We start from the raw sequence: 26,143 nt of genomic DNA, 5'->3' as shown, positions 1-26,143 counted from the left end.
AGAAGTCAGCACTATAAGGCATAACACATATTGTAGCTGTAGGAGTGGGTGGCTTCAATCCTTTTGCCATTTGTCACATACTGGGAAATGTGTCGCTGAATATGATGATGCAGCTTAAGCTTTAGAGAAATGGAGTCTTTTGTAACTCTTTAAATATGTTTCCTATTCATGAGCATATACTTTGTGCTTTCCATCAGATACCTGGGTATGCACAGTTATTCATTTCCCATGCAGTGTTAACTTAACAGAATAAACACCACATTTTAATGTATTTCATTGATATAAACGGCAGTGTATGGTGGCTGTGGTGAGGTCACATTTAGAGACAAATTTCAGTTATAACTATTCTACTAATGTAATTTGTATAAACAGCAAGTAAAGATGAACTGACTCCTCTCCACAATCACTTCATACTGAAGAAAAATGGTTTTGTGTGGTGGTCCACGGTTGTCCTCTGCTAAGACAGGCAGTTGTCAATTGACATATTTTATACATAATTTTGGTGTTGGTTATGTTGGTTTACTTGTCAGTGTCTGTTTGTGCACCATGTGTTGAAACGTTTTAGGTTTGTTTGCACTGAGTTTTTTGGCAATTTCTTTTATTAATTTATAATTTTGTTTTTCTAACATCTGCACTGAACTTAATCTTTTAGCTGTATTATGTGAATCTAACATTTACTTTTTGTTTCCTTTTCAAACCTGCCTGTTCCTGTGGTTCCTGTGGATGCTGCTGGCTACATCAGTCTCATGTAAGTGTTCCTGGTTCAGATCAGTCCTGCCTGACAGAATAGAACTCAACAACCAACTTGGCAGCACTTCTCAAAATCCAATATAACAAGGAAAAATAACTATAATCTACCTAACGTTTGCATGTATTAAGTAAAGGGCTTCTTCATATTTATTGTACTTATTTATTACATTTATTGATATAAAAAAAAATAACTTGTGGCTATCAGGGATTCACATCACCATTGTCACGCACTAAGCTCATTTTACTCAGATGTTTATCAAGAAATGTTTATAGAAAGTATTTTTTAATGCAGTGCTTGAAAAAATGCTCTAAAGCTTAATTAAAAGTGTAAGACCTTTTATATTTGTGTGAGTTGCTGATGTCTGCCTGTGTGTTTGGCTCCAGGTGATTTCACCGGAGAAGTTAGGGAACCATTTCTTCCGACTGACAGGCCCCGGTGCGGACCAGGATCCCAAAGGTCTCTTCACAATAGACATAGACACAGGAGATGTGTCAGTCCGCCGCTCACTGGACCGGGAGGCCATTGACTCCTACCAGGTCTGTGTGTGTGTGTGTTAGATCTGGCAGTAATTGTGCTGTTGTGTGTCTACCTGGGCACGCTTTGTCTCTGATTTCTTGACACATTTCCCATTTTTGTTCTCATTTAATTCAAAATCAAAAGTTGCTTTGATGGACATTTTTCAGATAGAGTATGCTGTATGTCCATCACATTGGCATATGGGGGGTTGTAAAAGAGCTCTTTGTTTTGAAAAAAAAAAAATACTTTGGCAGTGGTATTTGGGAACGATGGACTTGAATTTTGTCAAGGCTGAATTGATGCTATCAGTTAGAAGCTGATGGTTTCCTCCAAGTTAAAAGAACATTAGAGCTTCTTTGAGGTACCCACTGGATTTTGCACCCCTGGGGTTGTCTGTCTAACAAAAGCATTTCCTCTAGAAGAGAAAGGGAGGGGGAAGGAAGGGCTACTTTTTAAGTCAGTCAATTGATCCTTATCCTGTTTTCTGAAATATGATTTAAGTGAGGGTGTTCAGCTGCATGCAAGCTGTTGATAAGCTAGCTGGAATGTGTAGAAGGAAAAAAAAAACTCAGAATTTTACTTTTATTTCACTTCATAAATATTAACAGATGTAAGAGGAGAGCGAGCAGGAGAGAAAGCAAATCACATGTTCAGTGTCTTGTGTCTATCACGGCTTGGTTAGATGTGTGTAGATGTGTGTTACCCAGGCATTGGTTTTAAGTGGTTATTGTTTTTGTTTGTTTCCCTCCATTGAGCTACTAAAGAAAGATTTACAGCAAGAACACATCATTTGCAGTTCATACGACCAATGTCACCCTGAAAGGGGACAGAAAAAATGATCTAGTAAAGAGATTGAGGCTGACTTTACCTAATATACAACCTGACACCAACCATACCTACAGATCTTAGTAAAGTGGGTATAGCAGTGGTGTTTGTGTTCAACCAATGCCCTCCATACCAGTTCAGAAAGTATGATTTATTAAAGAAAAAACCTGACATCTGACCTCATGTACATCCATCAACACCCTTTTCTGTAGTCAAGACTGGGGTGCTTCATTTGCCAAAGAAGACAAGTACAGCAATAGTAAATAATAGAGGGTGTGCCTTAATGGTCAATAAGTGAGAGAGATCATACTGTTAAAGGCATTATACACCCACACAGTACTGCTGTTTAGACCCAGAGGTGGGAGTAGATAAGAACTCTAACCAAAACAAATAAAAAGTAGCAATACTCAGTAACTATTGCTACAATAATTTGTCTGCTTATATTTTTATACATTTATCTCAGAAATTCTAAATTTGCTGTTTTTTTTGAATGACACTCATCAGCCATTGTAGCTTAAGCACAACTGTTTACTGTAGCTGCTCGTGCTGTTGACAGCTATAATGTGAGTATGATGGCATTCAGTTATAAGTCATACAGTGAATTTATTAATTTAAACTGCAGGCTAAATCAAACGGACAGAATCAGACAGGATGAGGGGGGAAAAAAAACATTATCAATTCAAATTCAAATTTTGTGAATTGGCTAAGCCTGTTAAAAAAAGTTTTAAATAAGTTTACAAAGTTGTTGGGTCCCATCCTTGTTGGGGACAGAAAAAACTAAACATAAAGCTGAGGAAGATGCAGAATTGTTAGAAAAGATGGGAGTAAAGAAGAGCAGAGAATGAAGATCTCTGGATATTCTCTATAAAGAATGAGCTCATGCAAAAAGTTTTGGCACAGATGGATTTAAGGTCACTGTAACTCTAGTAAAGCAGACAAGAAAAAGAGAGAAGAGTTAAAGGGTGGACATATTGATTGGTACTGTAGGTTTAAAGTTTTGCTTTGTTGTTTTTTGAAGAAGAAAATAATGACTTACAAAACAGGTTGATATAATTAGGTTTATATATATATATATATATATATATATATATATATATATTATATATATATAATTAGGTTGATATAATTTGAGTGCATTACTTGTCCAAAAGTAGCAGGTTCCATTTTGAAGCCCTTATCCTCCTCCTCTTGTTTCCTCTGTGCTTTTGAACCAACATTTACTTTCATCTTTTTTTTTTTTCCTTTTTCCCTCTCGGGTTCTTTATTTCCCTTATTTTTTAATTTTTGTAGAAACCCCCACTGTTTGGTGTTTTTAAAATGGCTATTGGGTACTTTCAGTGTGCTGTTGATTTCAAAACACAATATAAAGGTGCTGAAAGCATGTGGCTTCTCTCTTGGAGGATTAGGTTTTAACTGCACCAGAGTTTATTGAATACATCCAGAACAGAACTTAAACCAACACACAATTAAAGCAACACTATGGAGCTTTTAAGCCTCCAAACTCTATTTCCAAAATCACTCTGATGGCACACCAACTCACAATTGATTGCATGACACCTAACTTGCTAGGTAATTGACTATAGTTCTGATGACGTGTTGGATCACCCATATCCAACTTTGAAAGATTTTGCCAGCATTCAACAGGCTGTAGGGGGACCCCACGTGCAATTCCTTCAAATCCTCCATAGTGTTGCTTGAAGTCACAGATTCCTGCTTAATGCATTTGACTTGTTATACATCTGACTGCTCACCCAGGATAGTGATTACTCTACTTCCACCTTGTAGTGATTTCACATTAGCTCAGAAATGTAATTGAAGGCTTCAGTCAATGGCTAAATATTCCATCATAGTGAAACTCTCAACCATTGTAATAAATTATTTTCTAGAATGAATGAGCTTCTAACATCAATTACTCCCTTTTTATTTCTATTTGAGCCATCTGATGGTAATTGTTATTTCCAGCCTTATAGCCACAATCTCTAAAAGCAAACTGGTATTTCTGTCAGTGCCCACACACACACCGCACTGTATATGTATATGTGTGCCTGAATACACACTTATACACTCAGGCTTTACCCATTCTCAGCACTTTTATTTCTTCACATCCTTTGAGCCTGCATGATATCTTGTGCTCCGGCCACTTATCACAAGGAAATAGTGTGTGTCCCAGTCAGAATTCAGAGCAAGGATAGCCTATCAAATTCAGCTTAGTCTTTAAATCAGTTGTCCAACAGTGTGTACAGTGACAACTGTACCACATTTATAGTGCCCTGTGGCCCTAGCAGGCAGTCTGAGTAACATTCATTAGGGGTATCTCCTCTCCGTTTGTAGTTAATGGCTTGTGTAAGGGTGAAATATGAAATATTCACAGGTAGATTAAAGTCACCATCATCGGATGGCATTTTACAATGTTAAACTAACCTAATAACTAATGTGGAGTTTTTTGTTTTTTTTGACCAGCACCTATCATTTTAATTAACCTTCCCTAAAGGTTTTCTTAATCTAGTATTTTCCTTGGTCAACAATAATCCTGTAGATATTGAAAGCATCATAGGACACAGTGGGACACTGATGAAAAGGGGACACCATAATGACTCATAATGAACCCTAACGTCTGGGTGGAGATCCAGTGTGTGTGATTGTCCACCATCCCAGATGCTGTCTAACATAGACTTATGTATTTGCTCAGATATCATTTGTGTGAAATGCATCTTGGGTAAAAGTCTTTTGCAGTGTTTGTGTCACCAACCACCATTCCATGATTAGTTGACATTCAGCCATACACCCATATTGAATTCAGGCCATCAAGTGTAAATGTAATCATCTGTCATAACTGGGATTTGTCGATGGAACCTTTTAATTTATTACGACAGAACTAACAGATACATTTTCATTTTTATGTGAGATGATGATTTCTTATCTGAGTCAGACACGTTACATGTTCTTATGTAGATCTCCATTACATTATGTTTTTATGTAATATGTGAAAGCAACTGTCAGTCAAATCAATTATCCATCAAAAGACATGATAAAGCTCCACTGTGTTGCTTCCATACGTATACCTTCTTAAGTGTGTACAGTGGATGCTGGTATTGATATAAATTGCATCCTCCTCTCCACACAGTGCAGCTCTTCACATTGAGTGCTATATGTCAACCTCAGGTCTGTCTGCTCAAAGTCAATATAAACCATCAGGTAGTCCATCAGTGTTGAAGACTCGGCCCACACTTACTGTCTGATATCTTTAAGGTGTAGGTTCTTCCTTAAGTATCATTGTCAGTACACAGCAATGCAATCGATGTTTTGTTGTAAAGACAGCCAAGGTTGTATTGACCATGCCTTCTGCTTCCTTTACACATCCTTATTTTTCCTCCTCCGTGTTTCACAGAAAGATGATGATTGATTACTGTTGGCAAACAAATCTCTACCCACACCGACAAGGTCATTGTATATCAAAAATAATGTTACCACCGGCTTCGAGGAAATTGTTTTGCTAAAGTTTGACTGGCCTGGTATCTAAATGCAGTGGTCAGAGATTCAGCTTGAAATTTATGGATGCAGACACTGTTGCAAGCAAAAAAGCACAAACTCAGCAAAACTTGGGAAACACATTTAAGGGAAGCACAGTCTAACTTCAGCATAACAACAGCAAGGGGTCAGCTCAAAACAGATGGAAACTGGGAATTCTAAGTAGGCTATTACTGGAAGCACAGAGCCAAGCGAGGCAAGCAAACAAACCCCTGACGAAGTAAAACATTTGCTGTGGAAGAACAAACGCAGCGATCAGTCGGGCCACATGTTCACAAGGATTTAATGTCAAACATTATTTTCTTATTAAGCTCAATTAGGGTGAAAATGAATGTTAATGAGATGGAAAACAGAGAAGGGAAGGGAGAGGGGCGCGGGGAGGTGTGCGGGGCTTATCACTGCGGTTATGACAGGCTTAGGTCGGGTCGAGAGTGGCAGGGAAGAACTCTAATTGGCTCAGAACAGAAGCAAGATAGAACGTGAAGTGATAAATAACAGCCTTGTTTACACAGGTAGAGGGATGACCCTCAGTAATACAGGTCATCGTAACAATAAGTGTGGTGAGTCCTTTGTACGTGCCTGCCTCAAAGACGCTGAAATTTGAGGAAGACAAAAGGAATACAACCACAGCTGTGTTTCTTTGTCAATCGTGGCAAAACTAACCTACAACTTGGCAGATTCATAACTTCATGAATAAATTTAGTTTGTCAGGAAAACAAATAAAGCATCCTAATATTAGATTAGCTTTCGACTGTGTGCCTCAGAGCTGGGTGTTGCAGCCTGTGCCTTGTAGTAGAATATGGCATCCTCCTTTATGATGTCCTTTGACAGCAGATCTAAAAGCCACCATACCCTGCTCCCTATATTCTGTCTGTCAAGCCACAGTACATAGTGACAAAGCACAGGCTCACTAAAAAAAGCTATATGATCTATCTCCAGTCTAGAAAGGCTGAGTTGTGAATTGACAGCTGTTTTGAAATTTAGATTTTTAAATATCTCAGCTTTCACAAACTGTACAAAGGTGTCCCCTCAAAACAGTTTTTGTCTGCTTGTCAAACTGTATAAATAAAAAGGTACATTTTTACCCATATTTGCCTATTTTTGTAGATTAGACATCAAGTGGTGGCATTCTTTGACAGACCACTTCTATAACAATGACTGTGGCTTTTGACTCTTTTATAAAACAGCAGCTTTCAGCTTTTGTCAGTTTTTATTCTCTAGAAATCAATGTAAGCATAAAGACAAAACCAATAAAACTGATACTTTAGATAGTTTTAGACTTGTGAAGCATATCAACTGTGTAGAGATCATTTTTCAAATAGGGTTGTGATTAAAGAAACATTATGGCAACTATTTTAACTACTACCTCAAAGCAATGTACCTTATTTTGCTTTTTAATTAATTTCCTATCATTTTTATTTATTTATTTTTTTTTTTTTAACTGGCAAATGAAACTGCAACGTCCTTAAAAATGTTAAACCTGGCAGTGTAAACCTCATGACTGATTATAAAACTTTCATTAAAAATTCTTCTTTATAAATATAAGTTAAAATGTTTGGTAAACTTTAAATAAAAATGAGCAAACTCCTCTGGGACATCATCTATAGGTTCTCTTAAAGAGTAGTTCAAAATCAAATGGCTTTAAAGTATAGCTCTCTTTTTTTTCATTTCAGAAACAGAATATTGTGGAATTTTAACTGAACTGGACTCCTGTCTGGCAGGATTGCCAAGCACATCATTTATAAAACAGCTTGGCTAAGTCGCCGGTATAGAAGGAGATCCTACCTCTCACGGCAGCTGGATTATTATGATACTTGTGAGATTGTAACAATTCACCTGTTTTTTAAAATCAGGAAAACCCCACAACGCACTATTCTCACAGGCACGTCTTATTCTGCTGCTGCTGGTTTATCTATTAATAAAAAACCACCAGGCTAGGCCACACACACCACACCAAAATCCCAATAATACTTACAAAACCACAGAGGAGTCAGAAATCGATTGTTTAGAGTTCACGCTGTATTGCAGGCAGAGCACAGGTGATCAGCTCGTGCACACAAGCAGCACGACACAACCGGTCTTTTTCCCCAAAATTTCTCCCCTGTAACCCCCAGAGTTTAGTGCAACCCGATCAGTTGCTGCTTTGCATGCCGGCGTCTTTCCAGAAAAGGTCCACTCGTCCACCTGTGTCCCCCGTGTGTCCTCCCTAGAGACATTTAAATGTTCCGCACAGGGATCCCACGCCTCCACAGCGTAGATGGGCAGGTGACAAATATGCATACATGACATTTATATGTAATGAGAAATAATAATCTCTTTTCTCTCATTTCTAACAGCCATGTAAAAAGGTGATTATGAGGCAACCTTTACAAGATGTCTGTGAAACTTATGCAAGTTATGCATACTGTCTAATCTCTACCGTTTTTTTTTTTTTTTTTTCTTAGTATGCTTGAGGGCCTGTATTTTGCTGCTGCAATAGCAAAATTTCCCAGCTTGGGATAAATACAGTATTTCTATTCTATTCTATTCTATTCTATTCTATTCTATTCTATTCTATTCTATTCTATTCAAAAAGCTAAATTACACTGGTTTGGACTATTCAGTATTCCATTAGGTGTCAGCTTTAGGTACGCTGCTGCTTGATGGTGACAACAACAACAACAAATGAAGCGATTTGATTGGTTGTAGCAAGCAAAACTATTTTCTCTATTTGTTAAATTTAGCTACATTTAGTCCTTAACAGTCCAAAACCAGGCACTATTATGGTATCCAGACCTATTATTCTCATTTTGACATAACAAACAGTCAAAACTTTAGCATATAATTTGGCACATACAGTGCAAAAAAACAACATGGAACCGCTGTGCCACGCAGTATTATTATTACAGACACACGCGGCATTTATGAATAATATCAGCATTAATGGTTATTACACAATTCAGCCACTTACACACTGAAATGACCTGTGCACATCATGGTACATGCCTATTGTCAGTCATTTATGTGCATTGGAAAGCTGGATGTTGCACCACTAATAAGCTGCTTGGTGTATGTGTGTGTGTGTGTGAGTGTAGAGTTTGAAGGGGAAATAAGAGATGTCTTGACAGCTTGTTGGTTTTCTCCCCAGCCACTAAGGTTCCTGAGGTTCATTTCCTCTCTGCTTTCATTTCCCGGTTTGCTATACATCTACTGAAAACAAACAGGAGCAATAATATATACTAATCCCCCCTTTTAGACACAAAACACATACAGAAAAAAGATGCTAGTTAAAGGATTTTAGAGCAGGTTCTTAAAATCCCTAACAGTGTAAGCAATAAGTTGCTTCAGGCATTTAATTTCTGCAGACATACTGAGAGCATAAATCTCACAATTTGCTAATTTGGTGACTTTGCAGGATTTCATCCTCATACCTTGCAGCACAAGGTGCAGATGTCGTGGATGTCTACACAGTTTTGTTGTTTAATCAAATTTTACAGTCACTGCTTCTCTTTCTATCTGTCCCTGTGGCTTATACCTGCTCCACTGTGGCTGTTTCCTTCTGCTGTAGTGTCAAAGAGAGAGAGAGAGTATTTCTGATTAATCCATGATGTTGCTGAGGTGGAAGAACTGAGAGTATAGCTTGAAGCTCAAACATCTGACCGTGGTATTGTGTGTTGGTCTGTAAACAGTAAACTAACAAAGTACTTTGACATTCATGCCTATCTTTTTGTGTATTTTATTGAATACTGTTTGTTTTCCACCACACAGTGCCTAAAGCTAAAATTACAATATAGTGGTAGGATTAGTTGATGGTATTTCATTTTATTCTAGAAGTTGCTTCTTGTTGTTGTTTCTGTTAAAAAAAGTTCTGAGATATTGTTGTTATTGACAGAAACGTCACTACACAAGCAATGAGAACTAACCGTAGTGATAAGCCAACACCATGATAAGGCTTAGTTCACAGAGCTGCATTTCTGATGCTGCGAGAAACAAGCCTGTCAAATGCAAAGCCATGTCTCGCACACACAGATGTGGACACACTAATACCGACTCACTTGCCTATCTGGGGTATTAGAAAAGGTTACATTTTGTGACTTGCTGGTCCATACATTGTCCTTGTTCTGTGCATGAAATGACCATATCATTAATAAGGCCTTATCCAGGGTTTGGGAATATGCTACCTGGAATACATGATTAGAAAGCTGCATGTAGACACTTTATCCTGGTTTCTCAGTGTTGTCTCACAGGTGGCACAGATGATGATGAAACTAATGATACTGATTCCATTGACTTTAATGTAAGTTGTTAAATGAATCAGTGCTTTAATTGCTCATCTATTTGCATACAGTATCATGTGATGGTTTACCAGGAATTCTTGCATTGCCCTCTCAGAAGTGTTTAATCGAATCAAGGCTTACAACTTTAGCCTCTAATCACCTTTACCTGTGTTAGAAATGAGAATTCTATATCTTGCACTTCAACAACAGTTGAACAATTAAAAATGTATAAACATTGCATTCTCTGTATAATGTGCACATACATATTAGACATATACACAGCTGCAGGAGCATACTAATACATTCCTCATTTACTGTAGGTGTAACTTTATGAGCCGAAGGCTTGAGACAGGTGAAGCCTGTTGTCCAAATCCCACTCCTGTTTTCTGCTTGGCTGGACTGTAATTTCCTGGGCTTTGGAGAGCAGGATACGCTGCCCTGCACACAGGAAAACAGGCCTGATGTGCACTTAGTCCCTGTATGTGGGCAAAAGATAAAGAACACACACACATACACACAGTCATATACACACCATCAACACCACCACCTACTCTTTGAGCAAACAAACCTCCAGCCACCATAATAGCTCTTACCTTTAAGAAATATGACCACAGTGCTTTCAAGCCACAGGGTCACACGCCATTGCACTGCACTGATAACACCTGTTGTCTATAATTTGTTATTACACATGCATAATTGTCAAGTTAACTTAAAATGTTTGTGACACTTTTCATAACAGTAAATAGAGTATTTTTTTAGTTTGTTTATTTATCCTCAAATGTGTGTAAAGCTCAATGACTAACAGGACAAACAGGAACTTTTCTTTGATGTAGCAGTTTAAAGAAGATTTTCTTCAAAGTTTTAAACATTTATTTTTTTCCCATCTTAAGCCTTCCTTCAGGTCAGGATCGTTCAGCACTGAGGGTTGTGTCACCATCCCGCTGTCCTCCCAGAAGCCCTGTTAAACCTCTGCAGGCGTACTGCTGTGCCCCTTCTCCCAGATAACCTGATTAAACAGTGAGTGCCCTGTTGCTCAGCCTCAGGCATTACCACTGCTAATTCAGCCTGTCCCCCGCCTGCTGTGGCATATGGCACAACCTTTAATGCACTCTCTCTACCTTACTACTGGGGCAGCTCCACTTTCAGCTGTAGAGACTGGAGTCAGAAACACTCTAAGTATTGTCTCCTGAAATTGCTGACACTGACCACAAAAGACTGAAAATGGGCTAAAATGGGTCACATAGGTATTAGAAGCTGTCCTCAGGAAGCCACATAAGTGAATACAGAAGTAATTGCTAAGGATTAGACCATGTTAAAATGAAAATGCATTCATTTTTTTATTCAGCTTAAAGTTATTTGTGCAAGTTTGTGAGTTCTCTAAACTTAATGTACAACACAGCCAGTATAGTTCCTTTATCTTATAAACTACTTAGCTTCTCATAATTTCTTAAGCCCCATTTAAAGTCCCCCATATCCCAGGATTCTGCACAGAGACACATGTATTGGTACAATAGGGTGTACATCTGTTAACCTTGCACAGTAAACCATTTTCAGTGAGGATACATTCTAGAGGTCCCTGTAATTTAACCGGCCCCAGTGGTGAGCAGAGTCTTTCAGTGTTGGTTAGGTCAAGACTGATCTGTTATGTTTATGTGGAAGACACAGCTGAATGCTGAATCTACAGCCTAACACCTAACACCTAACAGCTTGTTATTTTGCACCATAGTGAATGTTTTATTTGCCGACCCAGGCATATGTCTAAATACTTTCTTCAGCTCAGCAGCAGTTATATTCTTACATAAACATGTGCTGAACAACAACCATCTGAAAATTCTTATTCCAATTTTGGTAACGTTTAGAAATGATGGCATTAACTCAACTCTAGACATTCACCAAGGAGGCTAAGATATGTTACACATTCATTTTTATGGTGAAAAATATATATTTTTTAAATGTGCTCAGTATCATTTTATTATATAATACGCATGACACTGTGTATGTTTTTTTCTTTCTCTCTCTCTCTATATATATATATTCATATTTCTCCCTACATAAGATAAGTATTTGGTAGTTGTGTCCTCCGTTATGGACTGTCCTTGCAAACAGATAATCCTCTTTGTATCTATAGAAGATTTTAAAAAAATATAAAATTCACAAACTCTTCAGTAGTTACAGATAGCACTGCTGATGACAGAGATGATATATATTTCAACTTTTTTGTAAGGACAAATATAACACATGATAGAAGTAGTCAGAGAAATAGTAGTGGACAGGTGAGCCTAATTTTCCACCAGCTCTCCTAACAGTAGCTTGAGTACCAGACAAAGGGAGATTAAATTATACCTTATTGGAGGGGGATGTTTTGTACCACGATACACCAGGGAGAGCCTTTGTGACTCTTTCAGTGCCTTTCAGAAGCAGGATTATTTTTTATCTCAGCAGACGGCTAGCTGAATGAAAGATCTTTTCTATCATTTTCTTTTTTCTCTATACTTTTAACTCCCCCACTCTTTTTCACCTTCCATCTTTCATTCAATCTCTCTCTTTCCAAAGACCATCTATTTATATCTTCTTTGACATTCCCATGGCTTCTTTTCTTTTGATGTAATGAAGAACATTTCACATCAGTGACTGCAGGATTAGAGACGGTAAAAAAGAAATCCACATAAATGTATGTCGCAATCCAATATCCCAAGAGAAGTTGTATTTGCTGAAGAAAATTGATGAAAATCAATTTACAATTTCTGGGACATTCGTGCTGATAAAGACAAGAAATAAGGTTTTTAAAATCATTAACACAGGTTTTAGAACTACAAATTAGACCGCCAATGCATACTGATTTTTCATTTAAATATTCAGAGCTGGCTTCTTTATGTATTCCATGGAAAATCGTTTTTTTTTTTTTTCTTCACAAAATTCCCCAGTTATGTAAAGTTGGTGCACAAAGCAGACTTTATTCATTTTTTAACACAATGCTACGCTGCAAAATTGTGTGCAATTTAAAAATATAACTTTTATTATAGGACGCAGGAGGTTTTCCAAACTGAAACAAATCATTTTCTGTGCTGCTCTATTTGGAACGCATCTGCATAAACTTACATAACTTACAGCATATGCAACTTTTGCTTGGTTTTAGTTTTTTCATTATAAGACATAGCACACAGCATAGCATGCACAAAGAGAGTACATTAGGTTCAGATGTGCATCTTAGAATGAGCTTGCCACAGACCTAATGTGTGATAGTGACTAAAGGTCCTGGTATCTCCCCAAAGTAAAGTAAGAAAATAAAACCACTGTGTTTTAGATTAAGACCATTCAGATTTTGACACACATTGAAACATACACATATCAAGCCAGTGCGGAAGTCTCAACAGCTGCAGTTACCCCAAGCCTTTAGCGCATGGCTCCAAAACTGAGTCATCCCCCCAGAAGAAGTAAACATGGCCACATCCTGCCCTCTCTTTAGATGGGTTACCTTTTTGACAGTTGTATTGTTCTATTACTTATTTAATTGTATTAATTATTTAAACTCAACCCATTACATATTTAAGGGTGTGCCTGCCTTGGGTGAAGTGTGGATGCTGACTCACAGTGCCATCTTCCTTTTTCCATGAATGCCTGCTCACCTCAGCTCCATCTCTGCTCCACCTATTTGCCTGTATTTGGAATCATTAGGAGTTTAGGCAGACTCAGACACTGCCAGCATGGTCAGAGCTCACATAGGGACTCCAAACTGAACTGCCTTAAGAAACTACAGGTGATGTGATGGAGGGCTTGACCTTATATGATGTATATGATTACAAGGTTAGCTTCTACCATCTAGTTTCTCTGTCATTTTGTTGGCTTCTATGGCGAGGAGTACTGCCTGCATTTAGAGGATCATTTATGGTCAACTACATTGTTTCTGTTGTGTTTTTTGTTGTTGTTTTTTTTTCTGATATCAACTGATTAGTGGTGGTGGAAATTCTTGGAAACAGTACTGACTATCATGCCCATGTTAGCATGCCTACATTTAAAAGTTATGAGATATCTGGACCATTTTCATCCCTAGAGCCACATGCATCTCACTTGCGTAGCTGCAACGTCTGATCTTTAATAACTGTTATAGGGATTTTTTTTTACTGCTGGCTTTGAAGGAAAGAAGTTGTGATTTCACTTTGCAGAAAAAAAAATCTCTTCAGCAGAAAACTCTCATCCATTCCCAGTTGGTGTTTCCGGATTTTTCAGAGAGTTATGGTGAGAGCATGAAACACACTTGGCAGCTGTGCTTCCTTCTTGACAACCTGCTTCCATGGCTTAATTTCATTGGTATAGAATTATTCACGATTGAAGCTAGATGCAGCAGATGTGTATAGAACCAGTGGATTAACAGCCTCCTTTCCCACTGGGTGTTTCTAAAAGAAGTTGATGCTTCAAGGTTTAAGCTGTGATTTGAATGGGGAAAAATAAGGGAAAAACATCTGCACACAGTCACACATTGAGGGAGCTGTGTAAAAATTCATATAAAGGCTGAAGTGCTTTTTTTATTCTTTAGACTGAAGAGTGGAAAATAATACAATAATTGTACAATTGTGCAAATCCCTCTAGCATACTGTATTCTGTATTTAATCTGACTCCCACCACTCAGTGGTGCTGTCTCTATAATCTCCATTATCAGAATGTCAAACTGGTCAGATGCACAGCACAGAATCTTCACAAGTTTCCAAAAGATCAGATCATGCCCCCTTTGCTGTGTCTTAGAGAGAGCACAGAGGAAAGTTTGATGGGGGGAAAGTTCCCCCACTCAGAGACTGTCTGAGCTGTGTTAGGCCAGAACTGGGGTTCCACTAGGTGGAGAGCAGCCTGCTGATAAAGGCTGAGCCACAGGAGTGTTTAGGAGGTGCTGGTTACCATTCACCTTGAAGCTACCGCAGAGCAGTTTCACTGGGATCTTAAGAAAGCGGCAGGAAGGCAGAGCCCCTTTGAATTCACCTCCCCGGCAAAGAGAGGGCTACTTGAATGGCTCAGGAGGAGATGAATTCTGAGTGAATGTGAAATGAGGCGACGGCGGTGGAAGGCAACAGAGACGCTTCCATATGCATGACCCTTTCACCACTTCCTTTTTCACTCTTCCTATTCTTGTCTGTGTTTAAGGCTGTGATAAAACTGCCCAAGCTCAGCCACTTTTCCCTCTTCTTCTGTCACAATGAGCCAATTGCCCAATAGACTGGGCCCTCAGCTCATACCTCTGCCTGTATCCTTACCCTGTTATCAACCTAGCTTCTCATCTGGCCACAGAGACCTTTTCAAGAGTCTATAGGCTATTCTTGGAGACTGGCAGGAGAGCGGGGGAGGAGGAAGGAGAGGATCCTTATATTTGGTTTTACTACAAATTTGAACAGAGAGAGAACAGAGATGTTTTTAACTATTACATAGATGTAGTGTGTCTTGTATGTCAGTGCTGATTTTCCTTATATGTGGTAAAAGATAGCTGTGCTGAAGAGTCCACTTAAACCTAGGTTGTGTCAGGTTTTGAAAAAAGCACATACAATATCTGGTACTATGCAGATATATATTCCTGCATTAATTACCCTTGCTACAACAGGTCCCCAGTACTTCTTTGGAATAAATGAACATTGGCGTATTCACAATTATTTATTGTATGAGCAACTCTTGTATATTAAATAAATGCAGTCCGTGTTTAGTTAAATTTCCACTGTAAGAAATGTCAATGTTTGAGCAATATAATGAACAGCCTTAAGAGAAAATCAACATGCATGCATGCTTTGTTTGCAACATTTACAATGAGAGGAAGGAGATTTTGTGGTCACAAATCCACACTCTAAAGGTGTAACCAAGATCTTATGCGTAAAGATAACTGCTACTGTGCAGTGTGACTGACTGCCGTCGACCTGGCACAGTCCCTCAAGGCCCATCTACTCTGATTCTCCTTGCCACTTCCCTCTAAGTGAAATCACCATTCCTGCCTGCACACATAGATGCTAATTTTCAACTTGAGGAAATATTTCGCTATGATCTCTGATAGAGGCAAAATAGCCTCCTCATTTTGTTAACAGGCAACTGATGAGCCATGCGAGAAATGCCTTGCTCTGATGTACACACACACACTGACTGTGTGTCTCGATGATTGTGCAATCTTTAGGAATGCACTGGCCAATTTTTTTTGCACTAGGTTCATCTTCTTTTGCAGTTTAAAGTTTGCTGTATATGAACATAAGAAAATCTATGCATATTTTTGTTCCCCTGTTCAGTTTACCTTCTCCCTTTATTTTTGCAGTTGGCAGTTCCCTGGAGGTAACAATGACTGATAAACTGTGTACAGTATGGACAGAATAACTTTAGCTATATGCTGCAGGCAGATTGCATCCCTGAGGACCTTATTGCAATAACCCACATGTAAAAGATTGCTTATCCCTTAAAAATACATGCATTATCCTGGACCCTTTTTTCAAGTGGCTGCCATACACTGATAAAAATATATATATACAATCTCTTTGCAGTACTCCATAATACAAGGATATATGGTAACAAAAGAGGGGTGCAGAGGTGATTTGCAAAAACATTCAAATAATGAGGGTTTTTCAAGGATGACAGAGAGATAACACAATAAAGAGTCAACATGCAGTGGATAGTTCATTTAAGAAGACGCAAAGAAGAAGGATGGTCAGAAGGACTGTCATTAATTATCTGCGCTTTTTGTTAAAGAAATTACTGCACAAAAATATGCGTATATGGCCTCTAAATGCTGATTTACTTGCACTTTTTCACAGTTTAATTAAATGTGTAAGGATGCAGAGTAATAAAGTTGTTAAAAGGTAAAAAGCAGAGATGTATCCATCTGTTACTGTTGATGATTCCAGATAAGGACAAGCTGGCTCTACTTCAATAAATAGTAGTGGTGTAACTACACACTGCGCAACTTCTGAATGGATCAAAGACAGTCATGTAAATCTATGTTTGAAAGTTCACATTTTTTCACATTTTCTTTTTCCTGCTGTGCGACAATATGTGTTTGATTATGTATTCCTTCCTTCTGCCAAAAAGGTTATTGCTGTGTTGATGGTTGGATTCCCCATTCAGATGATCGGATGGTAGACACCTCGCTGCTAATGTTCTCATTACTGCTTGGACCTGCTGAGAAGAAAAGCTAGATTGAGTGGATGTGTTTATGTGCGTGTGTCTGTGTGAGTGAGTGAAGTCACACAGACATACGCTTGTTGGCATAGGATAGTAAATCTTGTGCCATGCGGATCCCTGTATGCTTGTCGCAGGCATACAGCAGACGTTTAATATGTGTGAGCCTCTCTGTGAGCTGCTCAGTGGATAGGATGAAAATACATGTTGGGTTTAAAACTTCATTAGTTGAGAGTCAGCAGTTCTGCTGGATGGAGACAGAGGGGGAAATGGAACTTCTCATGAAAAGCATATCAGGGTATATTCTCAGGGCAGAAAAAGAGAAGGAGGATGAAATGATATATAAACCCATCAGCGGCATGTGTGTCATTATGGCCATTACAATATATGCTCCAGGCACCACAGGGATGGAGAGATAGGAGGACAAAGGAAGAGAAGTCAGATACAGAGAAAGTAGTGGAATGACCGGTGTGATAGAGAGGTTGCGTGATGCCATGCATTACTGATGGGAAGCAGAAAGCAGGTAATGTGATGCCAGAGATAGAGGAGAAACGCTGGTGCACCTTTTTTTCTCTAATGAATCTCTGCTGCCCTGCATCAGTGCTAATAAAGAAAGTGAAGGGATCTCCTTACCCACAGATTACATGGGAGGAAAGGTGCCAACTTCATGGGTGTAGTCATGTTTACAAAATGCTTCTATCATATCAAACATAATTCTTAAAAGTCTCAGCTTGAGAGGCATGCTATGGACATGTTAGTTGTTCTAGTCTGTACCCTGTATTAATTCATTCCACCCAAATATGCCACATACACTAATCCATCCTAATTAATTTGAATTAATAAGGCTGCATTTAAATAGCAAGCTTTTGCTGTTGTTGTGAGTAATGTGTTATGCTGTTAATCAATTTGTAATCAAGAAAAAGAGAAACTGAAAGAAAAGAATAATATACAGTACACAATACACACTATGTAGATGTTAGAATTGTTATTATAGGTGAGTTAGCATTTAATTCAAAGCACCATTATGCCTAAGTAGCACTAAGTAGCATAGAGCCACTGACTGTGAACTTATGTTCAGAACACTGTAATGCAGTGTTGGGTCAAAAAAAAGGGTTAATGATTTAGTTTGGGGGGTTATGCTATCAAAGTAACTGTCAAACCTAATGGCTGGATACAGTAAATTAATTCCATCTCATTTCTAAACTATCTCTTGTCTTGTTATTTTGGTGCTTAAAATCCACTTTAGCATTAGGTTTGTAGCGAACATGGTTGGATTTGGCCCTTTGCGGCGTGTCACATCATCTCTCTTTGTTCCATTACTTTCTGTAAAACACCTTTAACTATCAAATAAAGACATAGAAGGCCAACAAAAAATATTGATTTGACTCACAAAGAGCCCCCATTCACTGAATCGTAAGAGATTTAATTCTTTTTAAATACTATGTTCCCAAAAACTGCAGTTGAAGGAATTGAGTTCACTCAGTGTGAAGAAATAAGTCATGTGTTTAGCATTAATATTTCTTTTAGGGCATATGTGGCATGTATTTAGCCTCCAGAGGAAGAGGTTGGCAAACTAAACGGAACACAGTTGTTCCATTCTGGATTAATAGCTACTTGTTTGTTGAATGGATATTGTGAATATTTTAACTGTGCTCCACTAAGCCGGTATGGTCCCCTGGTTGAACATGGGGGATGACTAGAAATAATGCAGAGTATGGAAAACTGAATCCATTAATATGGAATGTAGGCCAACTGGGGATCTCACAGAGGGGAAAGAGAAGGGGTAAAATCTTCAAGTGCCACTAATATACAAAGACACCATTTAGTTGAATTAACTGCAGCAAATTGTTTTCTCACTATGATTATACAGACAATCATTGCAGGTGTAGAGATGTTTGGACAAGTATATACACATTTCTTTGTCTTGTCATAATTGTCTTATCTGCTTTTTAGAGCAAGATGTGGTCAGAATCTATACCCGCATATCATACAGCCTGCCTACCCATTTTCTCTTTATGAATCCAATGTGCTAAATTAAGGACTTTGTGTTTTTATCTACACAGCTGGAGGTATCAACCACAGACCTTGCTGGTAACCTCATCGAGGGACCGGCCAATCTTTTCATCACCGTCATTGACCAAAATGACAACCGGCCCATCTTCAAAGAAACACGTTACACAGGAGAAGTGCTCGAGGGTTCTCCTACAGGTAAGCCATGCCACACAGAGTGGATTGAAATTGAGCTTTTCGTCTTGGTGCGGTGTGGAAGGAATATCTGCAGCTAGCCGCCATGCTCCTCTACATATGCTTTTAAGTTCACTAACTCCTAATAAAAGCAGAGAAATCTTGTTTCCTCAACTTTAACAGTAGGCTTCAGAAAATAAAGGTCTGTGTTTTGCAGTGACATTTATAGATTAGAAACAGTAAACTGAGTTTTTTTTTTTTTTACAGCATTAAGGTGCAGACAGATTTAATTTTTTGAGCAGTTACAGCACCTTCGATCTTGAGGCTGTCATCTGAATGCAGGTTTAAAAATCCCAATCAGTGGACTCATTGTGATTCCCAGCAGTAACACCTCTGTAATTTCAGCATTTATACGACGTCCCCAGTGTGCTTACAACAGCCAACATGTAACCCTCCTATTACTGCAATGAAATGATGGAAGAATGCTTTAAAGTGACGACTGTTATATCTAAATCACATTTCATTGCTATGGCAACATATTGTTGTTGCGTTGCAGGAAATTACATGGGGCACTGAAACTGTAGAGTTACAGCAGAACTAATAACAAAATCACTGGAGCCTCAGCTCTTCAGTGTGGGGGCTTCATCTGGATTCTACAGATTGAGGTGTTTACAGCTTATATGAAAGAGAATTAGTAATCATACTGGGATCAAATTTCTGTCCTGCACAACTTTCTGTCTTTTGTCTTCAATTGTGACAGAATTATTGGATGACAAATCAAGGTCACAATAGCAATTTGCATAAACGTCTCCAGGCACAATGCTGTAGCTATTACTGAAAAGATGCACTTATTGTTGTACTTAACCAAATGCATAGATGCTTCTACTCCACTCAAATCCCATGATGCTTTGTGTCAAGTAAAGTAAGCATAGAAAAATTATAAATAGACATAGTATAGGAACAGATGGAAGACAACCATTAAAAGTATCCTGAGCCATTGTGTTTCATTACAGCTTTATTCTGTGTTACAGACACACATAATTACAATTATAGGTAATAAGTGTACTTTGGAGGGCAACTCACAATCTGATGTTTTTTTACAGTAACAAACTGTGCTCACTTCTTATATTTCAAGTTTGTGATTAGGCTATTGAGGTGAGAAGTTAATGTACAGCTCCATCGAAGAGGTGACTAGCAATACTGCAATTATATTTAAAAAAAAAGTAGGGTAAAAAAGTTTATGTTGATCTTACAAGTGATGTTTACATTGGTAGCTTAGAAAATGAGTTAAGTTATGACAAAGGTGTTTCATTCAAAGTGACACATGTCTGACGGAGCGTTCTAGAATACTCTTCACCTCTGACATCCGCAGCAAATCTAGATGTTGTCTTAGACATAAGTGTCACTTTGACACATAGCTTCCCTCTGAGTTGTTGTCACTACTTTCTAGTTCCAATGTGACAGCTGTGCCCTTTCTGCTATGCATGCTGGTTAAATGTACAGTTCTATTTTAGGAAAGTTCTATTGTGCTAACCTACCGCCATTTAGAAAACCTGATATGTTGTAGTGTTCATAATATAATAATAATAATATTCTCTTTCTCTCTCTCTCTCTCACACACACACACACACAAATGTGTGTATATATTTAATTATCGAACAGCTGTGGTGTGAATAACTGGCATTATTCATACAATGGTTATACATGCTTGGGTGAAAATTTTTGGAGACAGTCACATCCTGGACAAACTGTCTGTTTCTGTGCCCTGCCAAGGTCTGTTTGGCTTTCCTATATACAAAGCAGAGTCTCCTCATTTTAATTTATATTACAGAAATAACTGGTTTCTGTAAGGGTGATTTTGTGGCAGGCTTTCTCCAGACTTTGAAAACATACTTCACTGCTTTTGAGAACAAAGCCAGATGTGATTATTTTTTTTGCCATTTTTTACCCCACCTGCTGAAATGTATTCTTTTTAGTCATACAGTCTTTTCAACTGTCATAGTTGCACCGCATGGTGCTGATGATGAAATTAGCAAAAGTCAGTGTGCTCCTGCTGTTCACCTCAAACTACTTTTCCAAGGATTCACTAAAAAAACAAAGCCCCTGAAGACAGCTCCAGTCACTTGTCCTAAGGCCAAACCGGTAGTAGACAAATTCTTTGAGGAAATACATTTGGTGAATGTAGAAAGAGCAGTCGTATGAGCAAACAATAAACCAAAAAGATTTACTCTGCTGCTTCTCACAATGTTTGTTCTCACATCATTAACACCAAAAAACTGACAAAAAACAACCCTAATTACCAACAGACCTACGCATATAACAAGGGTCAATCAACACTCAGAGGAAAGACATGCAGACACACACACACACACAAAGATCCTCATAAAGACATTCTGAGTCGTGGAACAACTTCATGCTGAACTTGAGTTATGAATTGCTAATACAGTTGTGTACATTAGGTAAGCAGTAGCATGTCATTACTGGCTATACAGAATAAGATAATAGGAGCAGCTGAATGTTGTTAGAGCAAAGGTGTCAAACTAAAAGTACATTTACATGTTTTGATCTTGCAGTAACTGGGCTGAAATGATGAAATCCAGCTTTCAGAAAACTCACTGTAAATCACAAAATAATCACCTGTTTATTCAGTGCTTACATATGGTAACCTAACCTCATGCTTGTAGTGTGTAGTGTTTGGTCTTTCCTTCACAATCATACTATATGTAGCGTCACATCTCTATGGGGACTCTGAGTGTCTGTGTTTCTGAATGGATGTATGTAGGCTATATTAAAGTCACTCATGAGTCATACTCAACTACATTAGTTTTAGCACCAAAAAGTAGTATCTAGATAAAATGCCTGGCTTTATCTTCCTGAGTGATACTATTATGTATGAATATAATAAGATTATTATTACTGGTTCAGCTGTTTCAGGTGGGGCTTGGCCAAACCACATGTTAAGATAACAACATTAACATAGTGATAGAGAACATAGTGTTAACAATTTACTGACATCTGTAATGTTACCCAGATGACGGTGCTTATTGAAGAAGTCAGAAAACTAAAGATAGGAAACCTATGCTTCAGTCGTCAACTGTATGCTGTTGAGCCAAAACACAAAAGAAAAGTACGTCCAAAGACTACTGGAATACAAATTTACTTGCATTTCACCACTGCATGTGAGAAAATAATCCCACCTGGTGCAAATCAGAAATATGACAAATCCCAGCAGGAAGTTTCTTATTGGTTTGGCCCCAGCGGAGGCCGGATTTTGCAAAATACCTGAATCATCAGATTGTAGCAGCTCTTAGCCCTGACTCTGTTTAGCAGACAAGTTAACTATGACTTCTGCAGGCTCAGCATCAATAAATTTTTAAAAACTAATTTTACATTACTAGGTTATATCTGCCAGGGACCTCCTTGCAACTTGCCCTGATATGACTGAACCTGGATTTATATGCAATTACATGATAGTGCACTTTTTTTTCTAACTTTATATCTCTGTCTCAGTAAATATCACTATTACCATGAACTTGTGTGGCTGCTGGAATAAAGCAGAGTGAGTGAAATAGATAAACTAAAGATTGATTTTATTTCCAGCATGGTATGATATGACAGCTCCTTTGTACTTTAGTTTCCATGGATGCCAGACCTAATTGAGCTCTGAGATAAGATGAAGGATGCTGGTCTGAAGACTGTCTGTTTAATGCATATGCCTACCAATATGTGTACTAAATAGTCTACTTAGTCAACATGTCAGTACAGCCCTAGTGATGTGTCTTGTAATAGATTAGTCATTCAAATTCTGTTTAAGCAGCTTTTAGTTTCCCATGGGGGGCCTGTAATAGCGAATTCTGAAAGGATTGTGTTGTTTGAGTGATCCTGCAAAAGATGTAACCCCTTTGTAGATATTATGTGGATACATTGTTAAAGTGGCATCTGTCAGACAGGTCACTTTATCATAATCTGCAACCAGGGTGGACAACAAGATGTTTAGTCGACACAACCTTTCTTAGATTAATGAAAACCACTGCATGACTGAGATAAAGCAAAAACGCAAAGTGTAGTCATTTCTCAATGGTTTACAGCTGGTAAAAGCTCGCCATATTGATAGAAAACATGATCACAAAGTCAAGTAAATGCCATGAGAGCAGTGAGGGAATTTGTAACAGGCTGTGAGATGTAAAACCAGAACAGTTGGATGAAAGACACTAAATGCTCCACAGAGCTGAGGGAACCTACAGAGCTGGATGATGTCTGTTTGTGGTTTCATCACTGTGAGCAATCTGTTCTCTTGTACTCATATGCATACCCATATTTCAGAGGAGAGTGACCCTATTTTACACCTATCTGTGCCTTATAGAACAGATGGGAATGAAAAAAATAAATAAATACTGTGACTGCTTTTAAAGCAGAATTGAGCTCAATTTAACAAACTTATTTAGGAATCCCTGCTAAAGACAAGTCATCAGGGTTACACAAAATCTCAAATGGAAAAAAAAAAAATCCACTTCTAATAAATAAATCACATCTTTTCGCGGAGCTGAAGTGTTGGTGGAGGCCAAAACCATGTAGCGAGTTTAGCCTAATAAATTCATCTCTGAACTTTTTACCTTTCTTTTACTACAACAAAATGTCTCATTGATTTTTATGTGAATCTAGTATATTGCTGTTTTTCAGGCAATTACTGTTTAGTTTTTGTGCTGGAACTCAGCTAGGCTTTGGAATATATATAGTTTTTAAAGATTATTTTCTGAGAGTACACAGAGTTTGTTTGTTTTGTTTATTTTTTTTTTCAGTGTAACATTGTTTGGGCTACAGAAAGTCTCTTATAGCCCTAAAACATGTGATAGTATAACTGAAACTATAAGCGCGTGTGTGTGTGTGTGTAATCTGTGGCAGTTTGTTGCGTGTATTACACAGCAGTGGTGGGCAGCAGGGGAAGCTGTAGGGAAGAATGTCACAGTGCTCTGACATTTCTGTGCAAACTGATAACAAAGGCAGCCAAAGCCTGAGTCTCCTGGCAAACCCTCTCCTTCCTCTGTTTACTCCTCCACTCATGTTTTTTCACTCTATTCCACTTTATCTGTCTCATTCTTGTTTTTGTTTTTTTGCCTTCATGCCCAACATTCCCTTGAGCTTATACACACCAATGTATTCTACCATATTTACTGTTGCTCTATTCTTCCCTTCATTCTGTCTACCAACTTTTTGGAACTACTGATATTGACTTTCTTTTGCCCACTTCACTTGGGTTTTTCTTATTTTTCTTTTGATGGTATCAAGATTTTTTTTCTTCATGAGAATGTGCTGGTGACCTTTCAAGATAGGTTACCATAGTGTTTTTTATGTTTGTTTGTTTATGCCTCAATGTATCTAGAACAGAATACTCCCTTAAGTGGATAACTGCATCTGAGGAGTCGTGTTGAATCTTAATGAGAGGCTCTGACTGTTACCAAGGTGTCTGGATACAGTCTGTTTAATCTGCCTAAAAGCCTTAAGCTAAACACAAGCAAGATGTGGAGCTGAGGCGGGCAGGCAGTCACAGGATGGGAAGCTCATGCTGCGAGTCAGAACTCACCTGTCACTCAAAGTGATCACAGCTATAATTTTCCAATTTTTTTAAGTCCTAATATAATTAGGATGGGTGAGTTATATAATGTGAACAATGTCTTCAAAATGGAACATGGAGCTATGTGGTGACTGACATGCTTGTTTGACACTTGGACATTAGATGAATGTCAGACCTGACAGGGGCTGCTGCTTATATTGATCCAAAATGTAACCCAATGTTTATAAAGTATACCTAAAAGCACATTCCTAATAGCAGAGTTATGGAAGGAAGACATAGTTAGACAGCTTGGGGTATTGTTACATGGGTTTGTAATGTTCAAATATACTGTTTTTATACTAATATTCTGGCAATCAGTTCATCTTGGCAGTCATGGCAGGTTTCTTAATCTTAATCTTAATCATGCACAACTAAAATCGTGTAAATGAAGATCAACTTCTGGATGAAAGGGAGGGACAACACATTCATAAGATTTATTCAAGGGTTGCAATAAAAACATACTAATAATATAATTTTAGAGAAACAATTATGCCTGATCGCTATGATGCAGTGTTATCATAGAGATGCAGAGATGACGTGTCAGTGCACATTTGTTTTCAGAGTCACTTGAGAGTCACTGGCATCAACAGAACAAACACAACTAAAAGTGATGCATATTGTCAGTGGAATCGCAGAAAGAAAACATTCAGATCTAAATTTCAGGCATGTGATGATGTGCTGCTGGAAAATTACTGTCATGTTATTTTGTAATTTATGTTTTATCTTTTGGTCTGCCAACAGCACACAGACTAGTTAAATCTTGCATCTAGGTGATATATCTTGCATAATTGGACATGATGGGGTATAAATGAAGATATTACTCATAGCAGAATCTCTGTTTGTGCTCCAGACTAATTTGTGTTTATATCAGAAGTAATTAAGGCTTGAGCTCCTGCTGTGAGGGGAGGGGATGGGGATAGATCTGGTCGGCTCTTTCGCTGTGCTCCCTTCCATCAAAACACACACAAAGGTAGACACACTGGCAGGATAAATGCAGCTAAGTTCATGTCATTTGTTATTGATGGAATAGTAAATATTACATCCAGTAGATCTTCTTCGCAGCAGATTTTTTAGTAGAGCTAATTAATGAATGTTGGCTCTTGTCCACTTTGGTGTCCCTGTTCTGTGGTTCTGTTATTGTGCCTTCTTGCTTTCTGGCATGGTTTACAGGGTTACTTAAATGGAACATAGCCATCATTCATTTTAGACTATTACAAAGTTACACATGCATGTCCTGCTGTGACCAGTAAAATGTCTCCTGTGAGGTAAAAAACAAAGTCTTTTGAGAAGCATTGTATAGGTCAAATGGGACTGCCTATTTTACCTTTCTACCTGTAA

General features: G+C 38.2%; 1 protein-coding gene across 1 annotated transcript in view; it reads left to right on the top strand.

The window, feature by feature from the left end:
- cdh13 (cadherin 13, H-cadherin (heart)) overlaps window positions 1-26,143 on the top strand; it is a 269,402-nt gene that overhangs the window by 121,431 nt on the left and 121,828 nt on the right. The window contains exons 6-7 of the mRNA XM_028407949.1: window positions 1,135-1,287; window positions 19,074-19,218. Coding sequence (XP_028263750.1) covers window positions 1,135-1,287; window positions 19,074-19,218 — 298 coding nt within the window. The remainder of the gene's footprint in view (window positions 1-1,134; window positions 1,288-19,073; window positions 19,219-26,143) is intronic.

Source organism: Parambassis ranga, chromosome 6 (assembly GCF_900634625.1).
Source record: "Parambassis ranga chromosome 6, fParRan2.1, whole genome shotgun sequence".
Taxonomy (NCBI): Eukaryota; Metazoa; Chordata; class Actinopteri; family Ambassidae; genus Parambassis; species Parambassis ranga.
This window is presented reverse-complemented; position numbering and strand designations above follow the sequence as displayed.